The sequence below is a fragment of the Pleurodeles waltl genome, chromosome 11 (genome assembly GCF_031143425.1).
Source record: "Pleurodeles waltl isolate 20211129_DDA chromosome 11, aPleWal1.hap1.20221129, whole genome shotgun sequence".
Classification (NCBI taxonomy): domain Eukaryota; kingdom Metazoa; phylum Chordata; class Amphibia; order Caudata; family Salamandridae; genus Pleurodeles; species Pleurodeles waltl.
In genome coordinates, this window is record NC_090450.1 from 734,675,628 (window position 1) to 734,701,903 (window position 26,276).

The 26,276-nt window shown below is 48.9% G+C and overlaps 1 protein-coding gene across 2 annotated transcripts in view; it reads right to left on the minus strand.

Annotated features, from left to right (window-relative positions):
* KCNIP3 (potassium voltage-gated channel interacting protein 3) overlaps positions 1 to 26,276 on the minus strand; it is an 871,673-nt gene that overhangs the window by 110,803 nt on the left and 734,594 nt on the right. For both annotated transcript variants that reach the window (XM_069214430.1, XM_069214429.1), the window contains exons 7-8: positions 21,357 to 21,461; positions 21,208 to 21,270 (exon numbers count right to left, since the gene is read on the minus strand). In XM_069214430.1, coding sequence (XP_069070531.1) covers positions 21,208 to 21,270; positions 21,357 to 21,461 — 168 coding nt within the window. The remainder of the gene's footprint in view (positions 1 to 21,207; positions 21,271 to 21,356; positions 21,462 to 26,276) is intronic.

Below are 26,276 nucleotides of genomic sequence, written 5' to 3' on the forward strand. Positions count from 1 at the left end.
CTGGGCTGCTGCATCCATCCTGTGGCCTCCCCCCCTGGCCCACTGAGACACTTGCACTTGCCCTATCCCCCTGTGCCTGTGTCCCCTGCACAGGTCTGGCAGTACCACTTGTACTGGGGCCCTCGCCTTCCTGCATGTTGGTAGTGGGAGACTGTGGCCTCTGTACCTGTGTTCCACCAGTCTGTGCCCTGGGTACACTGGTGTGGGTACGCCTGCCCTGGGCTGCTGGTCTTGACTGGGTGGTAGGGGTGACAGTGGTTTCCTGGGTGGGGCTGCTGCATGGTGAGAGTCCAGGACTGTGTGAGGGACCTGCCTGCTCATCAGTGTCCAGGGATCCTTTGCCAGTGTCTTGTGAGGTGCCTCTGTCTCCCTGGAGGGCAATGGCACTCCTTGTCCCATCTGTTAGGGTTGCATGGGTGGTGGTGCCTGTTGGGGGACACAGACATGTCTGTTACATATGCATGAATGTTTGAGGTGTACAGGACTGGGCTATTTGGTTCTGGTGATACTTTCAGTGGCCTTCCAGGGTGCCTTTTGTGAGGTTGACATTGCATTTAGAACAGTGTGGGGTTGCATTGTGGTGGGGAGTATTGTTCCATTGTGGGTACGTGCAGGGGTGGGTGGCTGTGCACAGCAGGAGTGATGTGGGCCTGTTAGTGGGTTTGAGGTGGAGTGTAGGTTCAGGTGGGTGTGGGTGGGGTGGGGTGGGGTGGTGCATGCATTGCAGCTGTGGTGGATATGGGGTAATTGTAGATGACTTACCCAAGTCCATTCCTTCAGTGAGTCCTGTGAGTCCCTCTAGGTGCAGGATGGCTTGTACCTTTTCCTCCCAGTCGGTGTAGTCAGGTGGTGTTGGTGGCGGTCCTCCCCCAGTCTTCTGCACTGCGAAGTGGTGCCTGAATGCCATGCCCCGGACCTTCCCCAGCAGGTTGTTCCATCTCTTCCGGATGTCGTCCCTGGTGCGTGGATGGTGTCACACTGCATTCACCCTGTTCACAATGGTCTGCCACAGCTCCAATTTCCGGCCGATGGGTGTGTGCTGCACCTCGGCCCCAAAGATTTGTGACTCCACCTTCAATATCTCGTCCATAATGGTCCTTAACTCCCTTTCGGTGAAGCGTGCATTTTTGGGGGGGGACATGGTGAGTGTGGTGAATGGTGTCGGGACTGGGAACGTGGCAAGGGTTCTCTTCTGTGGGTCTGTGTGCGTCTCCTGTATGCTGGCATTCGCTCTCTGGCTCTGGAGCTCTCCGCCTTCTTCTCCTGCTTTCGTTGGAAGGGATTGTGGGGTGTGTCTGGGGGTGTTTTATGGGGTTCTGGATGTGTGTCAGGTGTGTGGGTCAGACGCCTATCCAATGTGTGCACTTCTTGCTGTTGAGTCCACTTGCCGCCCGTGGCGGTCGCGGCGCCAATGGTCGTCTGGCCTCCACTGTCCGCCGAGGTGATTTGTGCATCATTATTTGGAGGGTGGGATGTGGGTGTGCTTGGCGGTGGTGGGGTGGTCCGGGATTCCCGCCGACAGTCATGGCGGGGAGTGGTGGTCTGGGGATTTTTGGCGGGGTTGGGTTTTTCGTTCATTATATGCGGGTTTCCATTCACCGCCAACAGCGGGATTCTGTTCACCGCTGACACGGCGGTCAGCGGTCTTTCCCGCCATGTTCATAATGACCGCCTATGTCCCAGGTATGGCAAACACACAGTGGGGGCATATTGCTCATGAAACTATGCCCTCACATAGTATGGTACACCCTGCCTTAGGGCTGGAAGGCCTACAGAGGTGTAACTTACCCATATCATATACAATGTAGGGTGGACAGGGCACACAGGGAGTGTGCCATGTCGAGTTTGCCCTTTTAGGTTTGCCCTAGAGGGTGGCACAACCAGGGCTGCTGCCATCAGGGGCATACTCATACAGGGGTGTGGAATTTATTAAAATATCTACTTGTCCAGGGGACAGGTTACTTCTCAAATCTACTTGTCCTGTAAAAAGATCTACTTGTCCCTTTGGTGCCATGTAGTGTGGCGACAAATTATGGCAACAATCTCATTATGTAAGAGCTCTGATAATAGCCTCTCTGATTATGCCAGGGCTACTACCTTAGTAGGGCTTGAATACTTGCAGTTTCAATCCCTACTGTAGCAATTTCCTTATTTTGCCACCTTTCTGCAGATCTGTATACTGGGGCTGGAGGAAGCAGTAAGCAATAGTTCCAGGGCTGGAATGCCTTTGAGTCTGCAAACCTACTAACCTGCATGTTTTAAAGATTTTCACCAGCTTCTCTCTAATATTTTCTCATAATAAGAAAGGTTGGACATTTACTCCTGACAATGGCAGAATTAGAACTTCTTCCAGGGTTGGGAAGAAAGTGGCTGGAGGGAAAATGAACTTGCAAATGCTCAATAGATTTTCACAAGAGCAAATCTACACATCGTATTTACCCATGCTAAAATACAGTTCACAAATATTTTATAGGGGTACGACATCTACCATGGGTGCACTTTTGTGACTTTCTTTAAGAATTTGGGGCCACATGTCGGTAGGTTCAGATTTGCAACCCGCAAATTGCGAGTCAGAGGGACTCGCAATTTGCGAGTCGCAAATCCGAATGTAGGATGGTGTCCCTGACCCCATCTGTGATTCGCAAGGGCTTCGCAAATGCCCACCTCATGAATAATCATGAGGTGGGTCGCAATTTGCGACCCCCTTACGAATGGCGGCCCTCACAGGGATGGTGGCCTGCTGGAGACAGCAGACCACCATGTCTGTGACTGCTTTTCAATAAAGCAGTTTTTTTTTTTTTTTTGTAATGCAGTCCGTTTTCCTTAAAGGAAAACAAGATGCATTACAAAAACGAAAAATGAAACATTTTCGTTTCATTTTTTCAGAGCAGGCAGTGGTCCGCAGGACTGCCTGCTCTGAAAAAATGTTTACAGTGACATCCACAATGGGGAAGGGATCCCATGGGGACCCCTTCCCTTTAGCGAAAGTGTTAGCACCCATTTGAAATGCGAGTCGCAATTAGGAAGGGAACACCCCTTCCTAATTGCGAGTCGCAAACCCGTTTTGCGATTCGGTAACCAGGTTACCGAATCGCAAAACTGGGTTTGTGCATCGCAATGTGCTTTTTGCACGCCGCAAACAGCAAAAGTCGCTGTTTGCGACATGCAAAAAGCTACCTACATGTGGGTCTTGGTCCCTAATTAGGTCTGGTGTTAACAAAGACATTTTGTTTTTATTAAACTTCTATTTCTCTCTCTTTCGGCTGGCTTTACTGTGAGCGATCGCATTCTGCTCTTCCACAAGGAGCATATTGGCACACAAAGTAGTTTTGTTCAGTGTCAGGAACTACAGTGGCAATCAGTGACATAACGAAACTGGAGGGTGCCCCTTTGCAAAGAACATGGAGGAGCCCCCTCTCCAGACTCACTGAGGCCAGGTGCTGTGCTGAAGGGGCCCCCTGGAGGGCAGCTGCGGGGCCTTTGTTATGCCACTGGTGGCAACGTGTGCTTTTAGAGTTCAAAAACTTTTTTTTATTTTTTTTGCCAGTGTTTGTTACAGTGTTGAGGGCCTGATAGCTCCCACAACAATAAAGTGTTACAAAAGCCATGTCAAAACAAGACACGCATTGATGAAACTAAAAGACTTATAAAAATATGTCAGATCAGTTGGCTTTGTCAGTGTTTGTTTATTTTCATGCTTCCCATAATCGTGTTGAAAATGGTTACACTGATTTTCCATTAGAAATATTTTTGGGAAATACTAGCATGCACCAACACATTTTACTAAATGACACTTCATTTGCATCTAATCAGAGAGCATTCTGGGAGCATTATACTTAGCCTGATAGCCTAAACTTTTCAAACATGTGTATACACGTTTTTTTGTTGTACTGGAACCAACGTCAGTAGTGAAGTGTGACCTTAAAACATTTATTTACAGCACTCACCCTAATAATGAAGGCTTTGAAATAATGAACCATAAATACAAGTTCGAACAGCATTGTCTTTTGGAAACACATTACCTCAACTGCAGAGAATTCCTCTCTCTGTAAACAGGCAGCCAAAGGGTTTGTGCTGCAGAGGGTTGGGCCTACTTGTCCCAAGGACAAAGTAAACATGAAAACTTGTTGCCCTTGACCCCAAACAAGATGCGTAGGAATTCTACATCCCTGTCATTTAAAGTGCTTGTACACTAATGGGTACTTTCTTGCAGCTTAACTGATAAAGGAAGGTCTAGAAGGCCACAGATATTCCAAGAATTGATCATCTTTTTAGTAAAGAAAGCATGGCACTCTCGTCTGTGAGCATTAGTCCAAATCTTTGAGCAACAACAGAAGGCACTGCTTTTCAAGAGGTTCATCAAGAACTAAAAGGTTCACACATGGTTTTAAGGGATCATTGAGGATGCAGTGTTAACCTCATGTGATAGAAAGCTGCCTGAGAGATACAAAGGGGCTCATTCATGGGTATTTAGAGTGATTGGGCAAGAAGTGGTCCAATATAGTGGTGTATACATGAAGTCTTTTCAAGTTAGGCTGCTAGTTTTTTAAAAGGTTGGAACCAGGTCACAAACGATAACAGAACGTTTTGTTCCCTTTTATGGTTTGGTTTAGGAGGAAGTAGAGGTATTTAGACAAAGTAGCAAGACTTGTTACTGCCTAATTTGAGGGATGAATAACGGCTGGCCTGCATAATGATGCTCGGATCTCTTTCCTAGTGAAGTAAGTTGATAGAGGCCAGGCCATTGGACCAGAAGAATAAGTTACTTACCTTCGGTAGCGCTTTTTCTGGTGGATACAGTAACTACCTGTGGATTCCTCACCTAAAGAATTCTCCCCTCGCGCCAGCCTCAACGGAAATTTCTTCTAGCTCTGCACGTCGACGATGACGTCACAATCGCCCGACTCCACATGACGTCATCCAGGCAATAAGAAGCCCTCATTGACGTGCAGACGTCAGTTATCACCATTTTTTTACGTGCCATAGAGGCAAACAGGTTAAACTTAAAGAGTACACATTCATCCAGAATAGATGAAAATGAAACATTTAATGTAGAACTCAATATATATACCACAGCTATGAATGTTCAATTCAAGATATAAATAAATATATATATATATATATATAATTTCAGTCCAAAATGTCATTTTCACTAACTTAATTTGTAAAGGAAAAGTATATACGATGAATACAACTATATGCATGAAACAGCAATATACATATATATACAGGATCAAGGATGCGCACCTAAAATTTCATGGTAGCGAAACTTTTTCCCTACTTGCATTTTTTCTGAACATTTTCGTTTAAAAGCAAAGACTCTTCTCTCTTGCTTACAAGCTTCTGCAAACATTTGCATCTAATCAGAGAGCATTCTGGGAGCATTATACTTAGCCTCATAGGCTAAACTTTTCAAACATGTGTGTATGCCTTTTTTTTTTTTGTACTGGAACCAACGTCAGTAGTGAAGTGTGACCTTAAAACATTTATTTACAGCACTCACCCTATTAATGAAGGCTTTCAGAAAATGAACCATAAATACAAGTTCGAACAGCATTATCTTTTGGAAAACACATTACCTCAACTGCAGAGAGTTCCACTCTCTGTAAACTGACAGCCAAAGGGTTTGTGCTGCAGAGGGTTGGGCCTACTTGTCCCAAGGACAAAGCAAACATAAAAACTTGTTGCCCTTGACCCCAAACAAGATGTGTGCCAAGCATCGCAACAGAATTAGGGAAAGAGCTCTGGCCCAGGGAACCTGGTTAGCAGGGGCCCTGGGCACTGCCAACTTCTAGGACACATCTGGCAAAAAGTGGGGGATAACCATGCAAAAAGAGGCCTCCTCTTACAGTAATGTCTCAAAAACCACAAAAAATGCTGTTACTGTCAAAATGTCAATATTGAACTTTGTAGAACCTCTGATCAAAACATCGTTTAAGCCAGTAATTGGTGAGGCTTGATGTGGCGGTGTGTCAGAGAGAGGAGAATAATCTTTTTCTGATGACTTTGAGGTTGAAGACCAGGATGGTGTTCGTTTTCTGTGAGATGCGTGCCTCCTGGGTCTAGATATGGATCTAGTTGTTGTGCAAGAATTAAAACAGTTGTGTAGGAAGGTGCCCTTGTTCGCATGGTTACCCCCCACTTTTTGCCTGATATTGATGCCAACTTTGATTGAAAGTGTACTAGGATCCTGCTAACCAGGCTCCAGCACAAGTGTTCTTTCCTAAAATCTGTACCCTTGTTCCCATAATTGACAAACCCAAGGCCCACAGTTAAGTCCCTTGTAAAAGGTACCCATGGTACCAAGGACCCTGTGGCCAGGGAAGGTCCCCAAGGGCTGCAGCATGTATTATGCCACCCTGGGGGACCCCTCACCAAGCACATGCACACTTACCTGGCAGCTTGTGTGTGCTGGCGGGGAGAAAAAGGCAAAGCGTACATGACTCACCTCAGGGTGCCATGCCCGCAAACCACTGCCTGTGACATAGGTAAGTCACCCCTCTAGCAGGCCTTACAGCCCTAAGGCAGGGGGCACTATACCACAGGTGAGGGCATAGCTGCATGCACAGTATGTCCCTATAGTGTCTAAGTCCAGTCTTAGACACTGTAAGTGCAGTGTAGCCATACTGAGTATATGGTCTGGGAGTTTGTCACTACGAATACCAGAGCTCCATAACCGCATCACTGAATGCTGGGAAGTTTGGTATCAAACTTCTCGGCACAATAAACCCATACTGATGCCTGCGTGCAATTTATTGAAACATGCACCCAGATGGCATCTTAGAGATGCCCCATGTATGTTAGCCAAACTGCTAGTGCACGTCTGACCGGTCTGTGCCAGCCTGTCACTTCCAGACGAGTTTCTGACCACATGGGTTGAAAGCCTTTGTACTCTCTGTGGCCAGAAACAAAGCTTGTCCTGGGAGGAGGTGCTTCACACCTCCCCCCTGCAGGAACTGTAACACCTGGTGGTGAGCCTAAAAGGCTCTAGCCTCTTGTTACAGTGCCACAGGGCACCCCAGCTAGTGGAGCCTGCCCCCCGGACAAAGCCCCACTTTTGGCGGCAAGTCCGGTGGGAAAATTAAGGAAAGCAGGGAGGAGTGATCACCCCAGCTAGGACCACTCCTAAGGTGTCCAGAGCTGAGGTGACCCCTCCTCCCTGCAGAATCTTCCATCTTAGTTTGGAGGATAGGGACCAATAGGGTTAGGTTTGTGTCCCTCTCCCCAAAAGGAGTGAACACAAGAAGGGTGTAGTCACCCTCAGGGACAGCAGCCATTGGCTACTTCCCTCTGACCCCTGTAATGCCCCTAAATCCAGGATTTAAGGGCTCCCCTGAACGCAGATCGGCAGATTCCTGGCAAACTGAGAAGAAAGAGGAACTCCTAAGCTGAACCCCCAGTGGAGAAGAAGGAAGACGCAAACTGACTTGGCCCAGCTCGACCAGTCTCCTGCTTCAAAGAAACTGCAACAAGAAAGCGATTGCATCCTGCAAGACCAGCAGCCTCTGCCAAGTTCCAGAGGACTGCCCTGCATCACCAAGGACCAAAAACTCCCATGAACAGTGGTCCTGTCCAAGAAGAAACTACAACTAAGGACTCCAGAGCTTTCCAGGATCCTCAAGTCCTGACCACTCTGCACCAGACACCCACGGCCCGTTTCCAGGTGGCCCAACCGGCTTGAGTCGATGCCCAGGTGATTCTGATCAAGTGCTCACCCTGGGCTGACCTTTCTGCCCCTCACGACGCCGCCTATAGGGTGAATCCAGAGGACCTCCCCCCAACCGCAAAAGCTCCGGATGAAGATATCCAATGCCAAAAAGTACATCACACCACAGCCCGCAGGCCTTGGAGAACCCAACCAGTGGTGCAGCATCATTTAGCAGGCGGCCCTCCTACTTGTCCAGCCTGTAGTTTTCCCGAATCGACCCCCTGGAATCAGCCTGCAGCATCCAAGTGATCCCCGGGTCCCCTCATAGGAAAGTATCAGGAGCACCCGCCTCTGTTTCCACCCTGCACCCGGCCACCCCTGTGCTGCTGAGGGTGTGTGTTTGGTGCTTACTTGTGCCCACCCCATGCTCCCCAAAATCCCCAGATCTGCCCTCCAAAGACACGGGTACTTACCTGCCAGCAGATCTGAAAATGAGTGCCCCCAGTCTCCATAGGAGCCCATGTTAAATTTGCATCAACTTTGACCTCTGCACCCAGCCGGCCCCGTGTTGCTGGTGGTGGGTGTTTGGGGTTAACTTGAATCCAAACCTGTGGGCTTCCTAACCCCTGGAGACTGGAACTGTAAGTCAAGTAATTGCCTGTAAATCAAACTAACATTTCTTCCCCCCAGGAATTGTTTTTGAAAATTGCACTGTGAACTTTTAAAACAGATTATTGCCATTTATTCTTAAACTGTACAACTTACAGATTCCAAACAAAGTAATATTGATTTATATGTGAAATATGTATTTATTAAGATACTTACCTGCAACTTAAATCTTGTGGTTCTAGAAATAAATTAAGAAAATATATTTTTGCTATATAAAAACCATTACAACATTGGTGGTAAAAGCCACTTACCGCCGTGCAGAAGACCCCTAACACACCGCTCGGCCGCAGAATTCCGCCACGGTCATTATGACCCAAAGGCCAGAATCCGCCAAAATCTAGACACCCACACAAGTCCGCCACACCAAAGGTCAGTGATAAACTGGCGATAAGAAATCCTCCACCGTCACGCCAACAGGAATACGCCCACACGATCACGACCCACGAATCCACGCAGCGGTCTTTCAACCGCGGTATTCCATTGCCGGTACACACCGCCGCGCTCACAATACACACACATTTACAAAACACATCCACATTGGACAATTCGAAATACACACACCTGATACACATACACACACCACTCCCACACACCCAATACAATATAAAACACACACCCACATCAACCGCAAACCCTTATGACCAGAATTGCGACTGAAGGCCAGAGAGAGACACCACCATCTACAAACGAGCATCCCCAGGCACTCAACACCATCACCCACATAACATCCACGCACCTCACACAACACACCTCTAAATATCACCCCACACATCACAACACACATCACCCACACCACCCCATGCCACGGCAAAGACACCCCAGGTTCTCTGAGGAGGAGCTCAGGGTCATGGTGGAGGAAATCATCCGGGCAGAGCCACAGCTATTCAGATCACAGGTGCAGCACACCTCCATAGCTAGGAAGATGGAGCTATGGCGAAGAATCGTGGACAGGGTCAATGCAGTGGGACAGCATCCAAGAACACGGGATTACATCAGGAAGAGGTGGAACGACCTACGGGGGAAGGTGCGTTCCGTCGTCTCAAGACACCGCATCGCGGTACAGAGGACTGGTGGCGGACCCCCACCTCCTCCTCCACAACTAACAACATGGGAGGAGCAGGTCTTGGCTATTCTGCATCCTGAGGGCCTTGCAGGATTAGCTGGAGGAATGGACTCTGGTAAGTCAACTCTTTCATTACTTCATCCCCCACCCACCTGCATGCTATCACATACCCCCAACCTCGCCCTCACCCCCATCACTCGAACTCCTCGCATATGTCCCAATATCACAAACCACCCATCTCAACACCAAGCCCTGCATGTAACACCAAAGCATGGACACCCATCACCAAAGCATGGCAACTGCATGTACCCATACACCCCCCTAAACCATCATCACACAAGGTTCTACACAGGAATGCAAGCACTTGGGTACACGGTCACCCACCCATTGCACACCATGGCACACACAGATGCAATAATCATGCTTTTACACCCCTGCAGGACCTCTACCCAACGTCACCGGACAGGAAGGTCCAGACATGTCCACTCCACCCACCGAAGAGGCCCACAGTGATGACAGCAGCTCTGTCCAACTGGATCTATACGACCAGCCCGGCCCATCTGGGACTTCGGGACAGTCGGTTCCCCTCACACTGGCACAGGCCACTACAGAGCTTCCCCCCCCCCCTGGAAACAGCAGCACAGCACCCACCCAGCGGGCCCTTACCTCTGTCCCCAGGACACGTTAAGCAGCAGTGTGTACAACACTACAGGGAACCCAGGCTAACTCACCACCCCAACAACACCAGGGACCTGGGGGCAGTGGTAGTGGGCACACTGTTCAGGGGACAGAGGCCCAGGAACACAGGGGAACTGGGAGGGCTGCTGTGCGACAGGGGGAGGACAGGCCCAGGGAACCCACTCTCCACGAGGCCCTCTCCAACATCATGGGAGCCTACCACCATTCCCAGGAGACTATGGCAACAGTACTGGCCAAGTTTCAGGAGACCCAGCGGCTGCAGGAGGAACAGTATTTGGGCTTCAGGGAGGGTCTCAAATCCATCAATTCCACCCTGGGCACCATTGTAGGGATGCTGAAGGAACTCCTCAACACCAAGAGGGACACTGTGGCACAACAAGGGGCCCCTGACACTAGCCTGGACGATGAATTGCCCACCACCTCCGCCGGCGCTAGTGGACAGGAGGCACCGCCACAGAACCCCCACACCAGCACCTCACCCCCTGCAGATTGAGAATCACCCCGCAAACGGTCCCTGAGATCCAGGACAAAGACAGAGAACGATGCCAAGACCCCTGCCAAGAAATGAGACCACCCTGATTGTCATCCTTTTGTCCCACCTTGTCACCCTGTCCATACTTAAACTGCCCCAGCTCCACTTCCTATGCCCCTTTGGACAATGCACCTGTGAGACTAATAGACTGGACTCTGCCATGGACATTCCTCCACCATCACCCCTCACCATTTTACAACCCCCTCCAATATTGAGAACGTAAATAAACTCCCTTAAAGCACAAAACAATCTGGAGTCTGTCTGTGATTTCGAAATAGTGTATTAGCAATTACAGTGCCAAAATGTTCTTTCAAATGTAATGTCAACATACCTATGTCAAAGCAGATGTCACACAGTGGGACCCACATCTGTAAAATCATAAGGGAAAGTGTCAACTTAGTGACCATACACTGGGTGAAAATGACAGACAATAGAGAGGTAGTCGATTTAAATTAGATGTAGCAGGCAGGTTTGTCTCCTTACCTGTGTCTCACTGGAAGTATTGCAGGATCACCGTGTTCCTGTTGTCGATGTCCTCTTCTTCTGCTTCCTCGTCTTAAACGTCCACAGGCTCCACAGCTGCCACAACACCTCCATCTGGACCATCCTCCTACAGAAAAGGCACCTGTTGTCGCAAAGCCAAGTTGTGAAGCATACAGCAGGCCACGATGATCTGGCACACCTTCTTTGGTGAGTAGAATAGGGAACCACCTGTCATATGGAGGCACCTGAACCTGGCCTTCAGGAGGCCGACGGTCTGCTCTATAATCCTCCTAGTTCGTCCATGGGCCTCATTGAGGCGTTCCTCTCCCCTTGTCCTGGGATTCCTCGCTGGGGTCAGTAGCCATGACAGGTTGGGGTAACCAGAGTCACCTGCAAATGGCCAGGGACAACTGTTAGACACACACTAACTCATAGGGACATCCACAGACCCAGACAACTATTCCCACTGATTTGGGTCCAGGTGCTCACCTAATAGCCACACCCGGTGCCTCTGTAGTTGCCCCATCACATAAGGGATGCTGCTATTCTGCAGGATGTAAGCGTCATGCACTGAGCCAGGGAATTTTGCGTTAACATGGGAGATGTACTGGTCTGCCAAACACACCATCTTCACATTCATCGAATGGTAACTCTTCCGGTTTCTGTACACCTGTTCACTCCTGCGGGGGGTACCAAGGCCACATGTGTCCCATCAATTGCACCTATGATGTTGGGGATATGTCCCAGGGCATAGAAGTCACCTTTCACTGTAGGCAATTCCTCCACCTGAGGGAAAACGATGTAGCTCCGCATGTGTTTCAGCAGGGCAGACAACACTCAGGACAACACGTTGGAAAACATAGGCTGGGACATCCCTAATGCTATGGCCACTGTTGTTCGAAAAGACCCACTTGCTAGGAAATGGAGTACTGACAGCACCGGCACTTGAGGGGGATTCCTGTGGGATGGTGGATAGCTGACATCAGGTCTGGCTCCAACTGAGCACACAGTTCCTGGATTGTGGCACAACCAAGGCTGTAGGTGATGATCACATGTCTTTCCTCCATTGTCGATAGGTCCACCAGCGGTCTGTACACCGGAGGATGCCGCCATCTCCTCACATGCCCCAGCAGACGGTGCCTATGGAGGAGAACAGCGAGCACAGAGTCAACCAACTCTGAGGTACGTAAACACAGCTTACTCTTAACATATTCATAAATTGAAATTAGCCTGTATGAGTGGTTAGGCAAGGCCTAGGTATGTGTGACGCAGTCAAAAATAAAGCCATGTGGGACGCTGAAATGGCGGCTGCCTGACCTGTAAGGTGGGACAAGGGGATATGAGGTAACTCTTGTACACCGTCGCGGTAGAAGGTCGAAGACCGCCGCACAATTCTGCATTGGTTACCATTTGACCCTGTGGTCCCAGGAGCCAATGACGATGTACGCCGGCGGTGACGGTGCGCACCGCCGCGGTCGTGACCGCCATTTTCTCTCTGTTCAATCACTCAATACCTGATCTTCGACAGGAGAGGATCTACACTGCAAGTGCTGCTGTGACCTCAGTCTGGAAGAGACAATGGCTTGTGTGTCTGGGGAAAGGGCCCCTGCTTTCAGCACGGAGGAGTTGGAGAAACTCGTGGATGGGGTTCTCCCCCAGTACACGCTACTCTACGGTCCTCCAGACAAACAGGTAAGTACACTGTGAGCATGCTGTATAGGCAATGCCTGTGTGGAGTGGGGTGGATGAAAGATAGGGGGGGTGAGAATGAGGCGTGCATGAAACGATGGTGAGTGCATGTGCGTCATGGCAAGGGTAGGAATGCGGGCCAATGACTGTGCAGTTGTTAATTACTTCTCTTTTCCCCTGTACAATTCCTGTAGGTCAGCGCCCACCAGAAGAAGGACGTCTGGCGTGCCATCGCCAAGGAAGTCCGGACCGTGGGAGTCTACCACAGACGGAGCACCCACTGCCGGAAAAGATGGGAGGACATTCGCCGCTGGAGCAAGAAGACGGCGGAGGCCCAGCTGGGGATGGCCTTCCAACGTGGGAGGGGTGCCCATCGCATCATGATCCCCTGATGTTCAGGATCCTGGCGGTGGCGTATCCGGACTTGGATGGGCACTTGAGGGCATCACAGCAGCCACAAGGGGGTGAGTACATTCTCATTCTGTTGATTCAGCGTGCATTTTAGGTGTCTGGGTGGGGGAGGTGGGCTGTGGGTTCCACTAGGCCAGGGCGAGTTTGCTAGTTAAGTTCCCTTCTTCAGGCAGGCCCTGTGGCACCCCACCCCACCTGTGTACAGTGCCAACTACACCTAGTCAGGCTCCTGTGACATCCATGTGTGCAGAAATCGGCCATAGCCTTGTAAGCCATGTCCCTGGGATTGAATAGTGGACCCCAAGTGCGCTGCGTAGTGCAGGGGGCTTCTGTGTCTGTCGTGTCCGCCAACGGTAGCGGTATTGCATGCACTCAACATGTCTTTCTTCTGTCTTTCCCCCGCCTTTTTGTGGTCTCCCTGTACTTGTGTGCATTAGCATCATCAGGCGGAGAAGTAGTGGCACCGGAGCAGGAGGGAGCTACAACCCACATGGCCCTGGAGGGCGACACTACAGACTCTGAATTCACCAGTGGGACGGAGGGCGAGGGGAGCTCCACGGCGGGGACAGGAGCTGACACCAGCGATACGGACTCCTCCTCTGATGGGAGCTCCCTTGCGGTGGCGGCCCCATCTGTGCCCCCCGCATCTACAGCTAAAGCCGCCACCCCCCCTACCAGCACCGCCCTCTCAGCAGCCCCTCAGCCTTTGCCCCGTGCCCGCTCACCCAGGAGGTTGGGCATTACCTTTGCCCCAGGCACCTCAGCCCCTGCCACCCCTGCTGCCCTCAGTGAGGAGGCCATTGACCTCCTCAGGTCCCTCACTGTAGGGCAGTCTACCATTTTGAATGCCATCCAGGGTGTAGAGAGGCAGTTGCAACAGACAAATGCATTCCTGGAGGGCATTCATTCTGGTCAGGCAGCCCTTCAGCGAGCTTTTCAGACTCTGGCCTCAGCACTGATGGCAGCCATTGTCCCTGTCTCTAGCCTCCCCCCTCCAGCTTCCTCCACCCAGACCCACACCCCTGTACCTCAGCCTATCCCAAGCACACCATCAGACCAGCATGCACACACCTCAACACACAAAGGAAGCTCTGGCAAACATAAGCACCACACATCCCACAGGCACTCACGCAAGCATCACACATAAGCAGACACACGAACATCCACTGCCTCCACTGTGTCCCCCTCCTCCTCGCCTCCCTCCTCCCTCCCTGTCTCGTCTCCACTCACACCTGCATGCACTACATCCTCAGCCACTACGTCCATCACCAGCACACCCACCACCACACGCTGCTCACGTGCAGTCACCACCCCCACTAACATTCACACGTCCCCTGTGTCCTCTCCCAGTGTGTCTGTGAGGCCACCTCCCAAGGTACACAAACGCAGCCACACACTCACCCAACAGCCATCCACCTCACGACAGCCTCCAGCCCATGCACCTTCACCCAAAGTCAGCAAACGTACACCTCCTACAACCACAACCTCTCCCTCCACTCCCAAACACCCTCCAGCTACCCGTCCCGGTTTTCCTAAGAAACTTTTCCTGGCCAGCCTTGACCTCTTTCCCTCACCTCCCCCACCCCGTCAGTCTCCTAGGGCCCGACTCTCCAGGTCCCAACCTAGCACCTCAGCCACAACATCGGCGGGACCAGTGGTGCCAGTAGTCACCGGATTATGGAGTGCACCAGGCAGCAGGGCAGCCAGTGTGGCAAGGAGCCACAGCACGGACAGTCCCCCACCTGTCAAGCATCAAAAGTTGGCCAGTGCCCGGCGGGAGAAGGGAAAGAATCCAGCCACCAAAGCCGCTCCCAGGGTTACAGTTGGGAGTGTGGAGACAGCTGTGACACCATCCAAGGTGGGAAAGGGGCACAGTAAAACCGGCAAGTCTGGGAAGATCAGCACGGCGGACAAGACCGCCAGCAGCCACACTGCCCAGGAGAAGACCGCCAGCAGCAGCCCCGCTGCCCAGGAAGCAACCGCCAGCAGTCCCGCTGCCACAGACAGGTCCGCCAGCAGCAGCCCCGCTGCCCAGGAAGCGACCACCAGCAGCCCCGCTGCCACAGACAAGACCGCCAGCAGCAGACCCGATGCCCAGGAAGCGACCGCCAGCAGCCCCGCTGACCACAGACAGGACCACCAGCAGCAGCCCCGCTGCCCAGGAAGCGACCGCCAGCAGCCTCGCTACCAAGACCGCTAGCAGCCCCGCTGCCACAGACAGGACCGCCAGCAGCAGCCCGCTGCCCAGGACCCCGCCGCCAGCAGCCCCGCAGGCCAGGACAAGACCACCACTAGCTGAACCGCTACCAAGGACATCACCGCCAGCAGCCCCGCAGGCCAGGACAAGACCGCCACCAGCTGAACCGCTGCCCAGGACACCGCTGCCAGCAGCCCTGCAGGCCAGTCAGCGCCAATAATTCCAACGCTACTAAGTCCGCCAAGGGCAGGATGATGCACTCTGGGCACAAGACCCCCTCCAGAACCAGTGGAGTATCACATCCACTACCTCAGTCCTTGGCAGGATGAAGCACTCTGGGCACAAGACCCCCTCCAGAACCAGTGGAGTATCACATCCACTACCTCAGTCCTTGGCAGGATGAAGCACTCTGGGCACAAGGCCCCCTCCAGAACCAGTGGAGAATGACATCCACTACCTCAGTTCTTGGCAGGATGAAGCACTCTGGGCACAAGGCCCCCTCCAGAACCAGTGGAGTATCACATCCACTACCTCAGTCCTTGGCAGGATGAACCACTCTGGGCACAAGGCCCCCTCCAGAACCAGTGTAGAAAGGCATCCACTACCTCAGTCCTTGGCAGGATGAAGCACTCTGGGCACAAGGCCCCCTCCAGAACCAGTGTAGAAAGGCATCCACTACCTCAGTCCTTGGCAGGATGAAGCACTCTGGGCACAAGGCCCCCTCCAGAACCAGTGGAGAATGACATCAACTACCTCAGTCCTTGGCAGGATGAAGCACTCTGGGCACAAGGCCCCCTTCAGAACCAGTGGAGTATCACATCCACTACCTCAGTCCTTGGCAGGATGAAGCACTCTGGGCACAAGGTTCCCTCCAGAACCAGTGGAGAATGACATCCACTACCTCAGTCCTTGGCAGGATGAAGCACTCTGGACACAAGGCCCCCTCCAGAACCAGTGGAATATCACATCCACTACCTCAGTCCTTGGCAGGATGAAGCACTCTGGGCACAAGGCTCCCTCCAGAACCAGTGGAGAAAGGCATCCACTACCTCAGTCCTTGGCAGGATGAAGCACTCTGGGCACAAAGCCCCCTCCAGAACCAGTGGAGTATCACATCCACTACCTCAGTCCTTGGCAGGATGAAGTACTCTGGGCACAAGGCCCCCACCAGAAACCAGTAGAGACTGTTATCCACTTCAGAGACTGTGGCTTGCCACTCCCCAGGATTGAACAGTGGGCAATGCACCCACTGTGGAGACTTGAGAGACTGTGGCTTTGCACGCCCCAGGATTGCACAGTGGGCAACCCACCCACTGTAGAGACTTGAGCGACTATGGCTTTGCACTCCCCAGGATTGCACAGTGGGCAAACCAACCACTGTAGAGACTTGAGAGACTGTGGCTTTGCACTCCCCAGGATTGCACAGTGGGCAACCCACCCACTGTAGAGACTTGAGAGACTGTGGCTTTGCACTCCCCAGGATTGAACAGTGAGTATGGAGTACCCTCGTGGATCTGGCGTTGTGCACTCAACCGGCTGAGGTGCCCCCCCTTCCCTTCCCCCTGAGGTGCCTGTTTTATTTCTATCTGATGCCCCTGCAGTGTTCTCTCCGTTTTGATCGGGTATTGAGTGTGGGCCTCGCCCATGCCTTTTGGGCCCAGTTATCGACAGACTATGATGGTGGAATCCCTTGGACTTGTGTTCTTGGTGTATATAATTGTATATAGTATAAATGTATGTATTCGTAAATATTTTTGATGTATATAATTAAATATAACACAATTATTCAACTCATTTCCTTTTGTCCTTGCATTCTTCCAGAGGGGCTTGGGGGGTGTAATTGTTATGTTCGGGTATGTATTGGCATGTGTGTTGTAGTGGGTGAGGGTGGGGGTGTTGCGTGTGTGTGTCACAGTTTTTTCCCTCCCCTGTGTCGTAGGTGCAGTACTCACCGTTGTTTTCGCCGCCGGCGTTCATGCTCCTGGTAGAGGAGCAGGAAGATAAAGGCTGGCAGGATCTGGAGCTCGGGTTCCATGGCGTCCTGATTCCTCGTGGGTTGTGTAGAGGTGAGCGTTTTCCCTTCAAAGTCCTGTTTCTGCTGTGTTTTTGTTCGCAGGGAATCCGCCCCAGAAAAGGTGGCGGATTGTAATAGTGTGGGCGGTACATTATCCTCCGCCTGTCTGTTGGGGGTTACCGCCGCAGTGTTTGTTTGTACTGCCGTGGCGGTCGGAGTGCTAAAGTGGCTGTCTATGTTGGCAGTTTCTGCCACGGTCATAATTCAATTTTTTTTCCCGCCGGCCTATTGGCGGCTTTACCGCCGCTTTAACACCGACCGCCAGGGTTGTAATGACCACCTATATCTCATTTTTATATAGTATATCAAGAGTGGCTAACTGGAATTCTGGATCTTTCAGATACCTGAGGACTTCTACGAGGTGTAGTCCCTGTAGTTTGAGCTACTGTTACTGTACCTAGATGAAGGTGTTCTTTTAGGGAATGGCGTAATAAGCCTGCGAATATGCTGTATCTGATGTTGCAGGCACTGGCATCTTACTTAGACTATGACGCCACCTTGGAGAAGCATTCACAGGAAGTACAGACCTAGAAACTGATCAAAGTCTTGAACAAACCAGGTTCTGCAGCCTCTGTCTCCATTGATGTTGAAAATTGCTCCTTCGACGTCGAGCGGGGTAATGTTTCTCTTGTCTTAGACGTTGAATGTTTCCTTGACATTTATGTTTCTACAGTGGACTGCCTCAACGGAGTACACCCTGAAGTCGAGGGATGTCTGTGACCTGGCATTGACTTTACCAACAAAGGCTGCCTTGACTTCTACGAATGTCCTAATGTCGATTGGTGATGCCTTGACGTTGAGGACTGCTTTGATGTTGAGTGGTGCTTTTGACATTGAGTGGCAGGTGTGTTTGGAAGTGAATGGATGAGCCAAACCTCCTTTTGCCAGTGTCTTTGACAGTGAACGGAGAGGAATTTTTCTTGATGTCCTACTTGTTGACGTCGACCGGGTTCTTGTTTTTTGATGTTTCTCTCAAGATTTTCCTCTCTGAGGTGTTTCTGAACGATAGGAGGACACTTTAGAGAAATAATTATGTCCCTCAAGGCCTTTTGCTGATCCTCTCTCCTGCAGCCCATACAGTGTGATCTTTTCTCTGTCCTTAAAAGTGCACTTAGAAAGCTTCTGGCAGTAACAGGAATCAGGACAAGGGGATTCTGGCAGACATACTATACAAACTGTGTGAGAGTAACATACATACATATTATATTATATTTAAGAAGTGCTCTGGGGTCCCGCGCGCGGGCTGGGCTATTGAGTGCCTATGACTATTGAGGAGGATCCCCTGAAAGAGAACTAAATATTAGAATCGATTTTTTAATCTTTGTTATAGCTTAATTTTTATTGTGATCTAGCTTATTGATACGTCTGACTATCCATATAGAACTGTTCTGGTATGAGTGTGTTGGTACAGTGGTAAATGTTTAATGCATTTTTCACCACTGGAGAGTCTACGGTGGCAGTCAATTCTGTAGTATTTGTCTTGATGTAATTTGGGATTTTGTCAGTTAAATGTTGAGTTAATTCTGGAAATAATAAATATGAAAGAAAACATTTTTGGATTATAAAAGGTGATGTCTACTTCTGTGATAGTTGTGTGCTATATAGGGTCAAAAAAACTTTGGGGTAAGGTTTTCCAATGAAATCAAGTTGGCTGTCTTGAATTTTTGAATTTGTAGGTTATTAGCTTACCCCAATAACAGCCTTGTCAATGAATGGTCGATTATCACGCAATGTCACTGCTTTTTCTGCATCTTTATAAAACTGAGAGAAGATTTGGACAGTGAGGTGAACAAATTTGAGTAAAGAACAGTAGGAGACTACATCCAGTGACAGTACAACTGCACCCTCAATAGTCAACTGATGTGATAGGCTGAACAGAAATATCAGCTCTCAAAGATGCATCATCATGTAGCTTTATCCAACAAAAAGAACTATTAGACAGCAAAACATTGCAATGAACTATGGATTCACAGCTTCGAAGGGTAAAAGGGGCACATCCTTCCCTTTAGGAAAATGCAGTTGAGTTAGCTTGTTAAGACTTTGATCATTTTCTGTTGACAGTGACATTTTGAACTACTTCCAATGCAAATATTTACAGTTGCATCCCTTATATTCATAATTTGCATTTAAATATTCTGTCTCCTTGTGCACAACATCCTCCACACATACACACTCATTCTCCCTCATAAACAAAATTGATTGATAAATCAAATATTTGAGCATATTGATACCCTGTGAAGATTATACTTGCTTGAGCTATTAATTAATATAGTTTGTTTTCTCTGTAACAATATTTAACAAACATTACTGTTGAGTAGTCATAGTTTTTGTTCCTAGCACAAAAATATGTAAGATGGCCTTTGTTTATATTCCTTGGAAGCATGTAGAAAGTTAAAGTGGTGAGATGTGGCACCTTCATGTATTTACCTTATTCGCAAGTAAGAAGACTCTGTCCATGCAACAATTTGGTCTCAGGGTTAAATGTCATCTTCAGTGCATCACTTAGATTTGCTGTTAATATTTTTATAGCATTAGTAATTGTCTGGGCAGCCCTGCAGTTGTGATGAACTTCAGGGTGATTATGGGACAATATATAAAGTGGCAACTATTCTTCCTATTAAGACTGTGATGCTAAAGCAATATTTATACACTTATTTTACATGGATCCTGGACTCAGTTATATGCCTTTACTTAAATTCTCTTTCATAATAGCTACCATTCTCACAACTGGGTACAATGCTTACTATTTAGGTACCTCCTACATTTCCAACATGGTACGTGCTATCCCCAAGTCACATTAGATGTTTTAGTCATAAGCATAACACGTTAAAGGAACAGATCTGTGTAAAAGTTTTGTGTTGCTTTGTTTGATTGCTACCACAATCTGTGTTTGTGGTGCTGAAATCTCCATGTATTCAGCAACAATGGCAGGAGTACCAGGTGAACGCAAAATAATATAAGGTTATAGTGGGCAAACAAATTAAAAAATGGAGACCAAAAGGTCTCCAGAGTATATCTTAAGTCACAGACCTTCTTGATATATTTCAGTGAATGCTACGGTAATTCAATAGGGTAATGCAGTCACTGAGATCAGTGGGCAACGTGAAGATCATGGATCTTTATCTAAGCAAATCCTATGAACATGTCATTCTTTGGAGGGCATTAAAATGTCAGATTCTCATGAGTTGCTTCGAATCATCATTTGTTGTCAAAGGCTTGATATCAATAAGTTTGTAAAATGTTCTGTAATGGTGGTTAATAGATAAAATATAATTATTCAGATGTTCTAAGGATCTTAGAATTGTAAAAACAGCACTGGAAAGTATAGCAGAAAACAGCCATACACGTGTTGAATGAGTGAGAAACTAATTGTGGGCAGTAAATATAAATTGTGAAATACAGAGAAAAATGTTGAGAACATGTAGTTACTAATTGTGGAGGACAAGTTATAATTTTCACAGCAGGAATATAGATTGAAAGTGCATAGTGACAGATTGTGAAGAGTACTAAGACGAAGACTATGGAGTGCAGCCATGAGAAGAGGAAGGCAGGAATATAGATTGTGAAAGGGTAGGGCTACAGGCACTGGATGGTAGGTTCAAGGGATGCAGTGTGTCAAGGACAGTAAAGTGCACTGTTGATTGTTTAGCACATTGAATTAAAGTCTGCTGTCAACTGGGCTGCAGTGGAATGTGGTGGTATGTGAATGAAGATGTGAATTTCAAATGAAGGTCTTACCCACCTTTTGACATGTCTCCAGAAACTCATCAATGGTGACAACCCCATCCTGGTTCCGGTCCATTTTCTGAAAGAGAGAAGAGTGGCTAGTCATGCCTTGCCATGCTGGCAGGAGTTCTGCCTTTATTTGTTGGACCTTGTCAGGAGTCTCACCTGAAAGAACCTTTCCACATGCTCGATAGGTGCGTCATCCCTCAGGATGGGGTAGGTGTAACGACCCATCATGTCATAGATTGACTTCATTATGGCCAGCATCTCCTGTGAGATAAGAGGCAATGTGGTGAACAATTATATCACAAGTGGTGGGATTTTGTATTCTCAAAACATCAGCGTCAGTGATCATAATGATTCCTCACCCCATCCCACCCTTCACCTACTTTCAGCTCCATCTCATTAGTGATTCAGCAACTCCACCTTCACAAAGGTTTTACCACCAGTTTAAAACTTGCTGTCAAACACTGTTCACTTTCAATATTTCAAACTTTCATTAAAATTATGCAAGACTAAAAATAATGACAACCCTCTTGCTCACAAGTTGGCTTTGTGCCCCTCCAGATTTGGAGGAGGCAAAGCTTCTACACATGTACAGATATGTTACATTACAGTAGAGGACATGCAGGAATACATTCCCTAAAAGAAATGTCCCTTTGAAGTTATGGCTACGATTTTCAACAACAATCTGAAAAATTCCGGAATATGCAATCATAACTCATCCCAATGCACTGCTCATGATCAATGATATCACATGCAATCTGTGACCCCATATTTGAGGCCACACCCATTGCACTGGGGATAAGACATAAGCTACTTACTTGTAAGTGTGGGTCTCTGTGGTATCTTTCATAGATTCACATGGTTGAATCATTCTCTGTCACAGAGCTGGGAGTCTTGTAGTTCGAAAGCAGTACAATTTCCAATATAGTCTGCTAGGGCTTATAAACGTTCCTTTGCTATCCTAATCACATAATTTGAAAAAAATCTAACCTTTAACCAGACAGCAGCTCATTTAACACCACTCTCTCCAGGGGATATGTTCAATAGGTGAGCCTCATAAAGGGGAGGAAGGTGAGTTGCATGTGAATCATTGAGGAGGTCCTTTTGCCAGCTCCCCCATGATGTTTGGCTGTGTGCCTTTCCTCCCAGTTGACCCGTTTGACATTCCTCTGTGCCCAGAGGTATTGTAAGTTTTATGTTGCGTAGCCTTCCTTTGCACAAGTAACATTGTTTTGTTACTGTGCCTTTTAACCTTATTTTGAATAATTGTGCTGTGTGGCTTATTTTTATACAGTAAACCTCGCTGCTCGTTTGCCGTTCCTACTGCACGCCTTTCCCAGTGCCCCCACCCCGCACTCAGGACCTACTTACTGGAGGCCGCAGTGTGGCCACATTGCAGGCGCACCAAAGCTAAGTCAGTCTATGGCTGTTTGTGCCTAGACCGCAACAAGTGCCAGAAACCCTGGATCTCCCACCATCCACTGCTACTCCAGGGCCAAGCTTACAGCCCTGAACTCCTGACCCTGCAACAAGAACTGCTGCCACACCTCTCCATGCTCTACAGCAGGACCCTCTGCTTGCAGCCTTTGCCGTTTCTCCTGAAGCACCAGCACCCTGCTGCCACCACCTCACCTCACCTGATGTGACTGCGCCCAAACTACTCCACTGCCTCCTGCTCAATGCCGGCTCACTCTGCAAACACACAATCAAGATATGGGGCACCATCACCACTCACCCAGACATCGTCTTCCTCATCAAGTTCTGGCTCAACACTGCCTCCTAATCAGATATTGCCACGTCCCCACACCGCAGCTACGAGATCGCTCACTGGGACTGCATCAACAAACACGGAGGTGGGATTGCTATCATCCACAAGGAATTCATTCACTGAACCACTGCTATCATAGAACACCTCAAATTCCAGCTCAGAATGGATGGCAAAATCACCATCAGAGGTACCCTTGCCTACAAACCATCAGGACCCTGCCCTGGCTTCTGTGATGCCATCCCAAAATGTATTGCCCCCAAGCTATCAGTGCCGAACACTACATATTCCTCAGAGACCTCAATTTCCACCTTGATGACCCCAACAATGCCAACACAGTCAATCTTTTGGATAGCATGAACAATATCGGCCTCATGCAGATAGTCACCGACACATCACAGGGCACACGCTAGACGCTATCTTCACCATCAGCACCTGAATTAAACACAGCAACACCACTAAAATCACCTTGAAGGCCATGCAGCCATCTACTTCACCTCTCACTGCAGCTGGTAAAGGGTTACCGATAGTCAATGGTTTGACGCCCTCGACTCCTCCCCCGACACCTTCTCAAATGTTGAATAAGCTTTCAAAAACCTCACCACTTGGATCTCCAACAGCACTGACAGTCGCCCTCAGCAAACCCCCTAAACCCAAGAGACCCTCCAGACAAGCCAGCTGGTACACCCCGGAACTCAGAACCTTGAAACGCAATTGCAAACAACTGGAAAGGAGATGGCGCACCACTAAGGAGCCCACTGACCAGCTTCAAGGCAGCTCTCGGCCAGTACCAGAATCCTGAAAGACACCAGAAGCGACGCCTTAGCCAACTGTATCAAAGCCAGCTCCAACCACATCAGAGAACTCTTCAGCATTGTCAAGGAGTTCCCCAACCCTTTAGCGACTGAAAACCTCATCCCCCACTCCAAGGAACGCTGCAACACCATTGCCGACTTCTTCCACAACAAGTTTTCACCATCTACAGAAATTTCAAAACCAACCCACCACCTTGGACACTCACAGCCTATTGGCCACCACAGACAACAGGATAACCATCTAGAACCAGCTCACCATGCAGAACACCGCTGACATTGTGTACTCCATACACTCTTGAGCGTCCACAGACCCATACCCACATCATATGTTCAACCTTGGCAACATCATCATAGGAAGCAAGTTTATCAACATTATCAAAATATCGATGACCTCTGCTACCTATCCAGATGATTGGAAACACCAAGATCAAACCCCTGCTCATGAAACCTTCTGCCGACCCTAGCAAGCTAAAAAACTACCAACCCATCTCCCTGCTCCACTTTCCTGCCAAAGTCCTTGAAAAGGCCAATAACCAGCAACTCATGGAATACCTTGAGAAAAACAATCTGGACACAACCCAATCTGGTTTTCACTTCACCCACAACACTGAAACTGCCATGTTCACTGCAACAGACGACATCCGGAACCTCCTTGACCAGGGAGAATTTGCGCCCTCATCCTCCTCGACCGCTTGGCACCACACCCTGATCAAGAGGCTTCATCAGATCAGCATCCAAGAAGATGCCCTCAAATGGATTGCATCCTTTCTTTCCGGAAGAACTCAGAGGATCCAACTTCCTCTTTTCACCTCGGAGCCTAAGAACACCACCTGCTGTGTCCCTCAAGGCTCATCCCTCAGCCCCAGCCTTTTCAACACCTACATGAACCCTCTGGCCAACACTGTCAGAAACCACAGACATCATCTCCTATGTGGAGGACACCCAGCTCATCCTCTTGGGTTCTGAACACCCCTCCACCATAAGGACAACCTCCACCTCTGCTTGACCAGTCGCCAACTGGATGCAAGACAATTGCCTCAAACTTCTCACAGTCAAGACAAAAGTTTTGATGTTCAGGAACACCGCCTCACTGTGGGACAACTCCTGGTGACCCTGCGAGCCCCTTCCCCCACCACGCCATGGACCAAGCCCGAAACCTCAACATCATCTTGGGCAGTAAAATTATCATGAAGAGCCAGATCAGGGCAGTCTCCTCCGCCTGCTTCCTCAGCCTCTGCATGCTACGGAAGATCTTCAAATGGCTCCCAGTCTCCACTAGACGGACCATCACTCAAGCCCTCATCACCAGCCGTCTGGACTATGGCAACGCACTATACTCTGGAATCACATCATACCTCCTGAAGAGACTACAGACCATCCAGACTCATTCTTGACCTCCCCAGACGGACCCACCTCACCCTCCACTTGAAGAAACTCCACTGGCTCCCCGTTCACAAGAGATGCCAATTCAAGATTCTGACTCACGCCTACAAAGCCCTGTACAACCAAGAACCAGCATACATCAATCATCCCCTGAGCTGACACCCTTCCTCCAAACTCCTGGGCTCCGCCTCACTCTCCCTAGCTGACACCCCCAGCACTCCCTGCAGCAACAGTGGAGGTTGTTCCTTCTCCTACCTCGCCATGAAATCCTGGGACAGCATCCCCATCCACCTTCGGACCTCACCTTCCCTTCAGGAGTTCAGAAGGAGACTCAAAACCTGTGTTTTTGACTGAAGCCCCTGAGCAGCCTGCACCCAGCTCCTGGATACCCTCACAGGTGATTGGATATCATTATTTATAGAGCATTCCAGTTACAGGTAAGCAGCTTTTTTTTTTTCTCCAGTATTAGATCTTTAAGGATTCACATGCCTGAATATGAATACTATGTAGTAAATACATGTATACAGTTTACATGTATTGTTTAGTGGATATAGGTAACCAAGAAAACAGGGCTCACCTTTAAAAAAAGATTATATAGAATTACCACTGCATCGGTCTATAAACAGATGCAGGGTACATGTGTGTCTGTTCTTCCAAGTAACTACCCTGTAAATTGTCCTCTAAGGTAACACCAGTAAACAATGCAGTGGCTGTAGATACACTTCTTGGGGAATGTGGTTTAACTTTTCCATGCAGAGGGCATTCTGCTTCGTGGTGGTAGAACTTTATGGTAGCAGGCACCAAAAGTACTTTTTACTGCTCTGAGTGTCCTTTTTGTGGAGGACAATATGCTACCAAGAGCTGATACGTTTTTCTGAATTGTTTTGTCCTGTCATTGTAAAAATCTCAGACATCTTATGATCTCTAGAGAGTATGAAGTCCTCTCACTTATGTATCACGTGGATTTAAAAAAAAAAATCTTTTAAACTGCAAGTTTGTGTAAGTGAAAGTATGACTGCACTTTTGGAATTAAATATGGATTTGTTCTTAACATAATTTCGATGTTGCAATATTTCATGTATGGTCCTTTAATAGTAAAAGCCTTATATTCTTCTT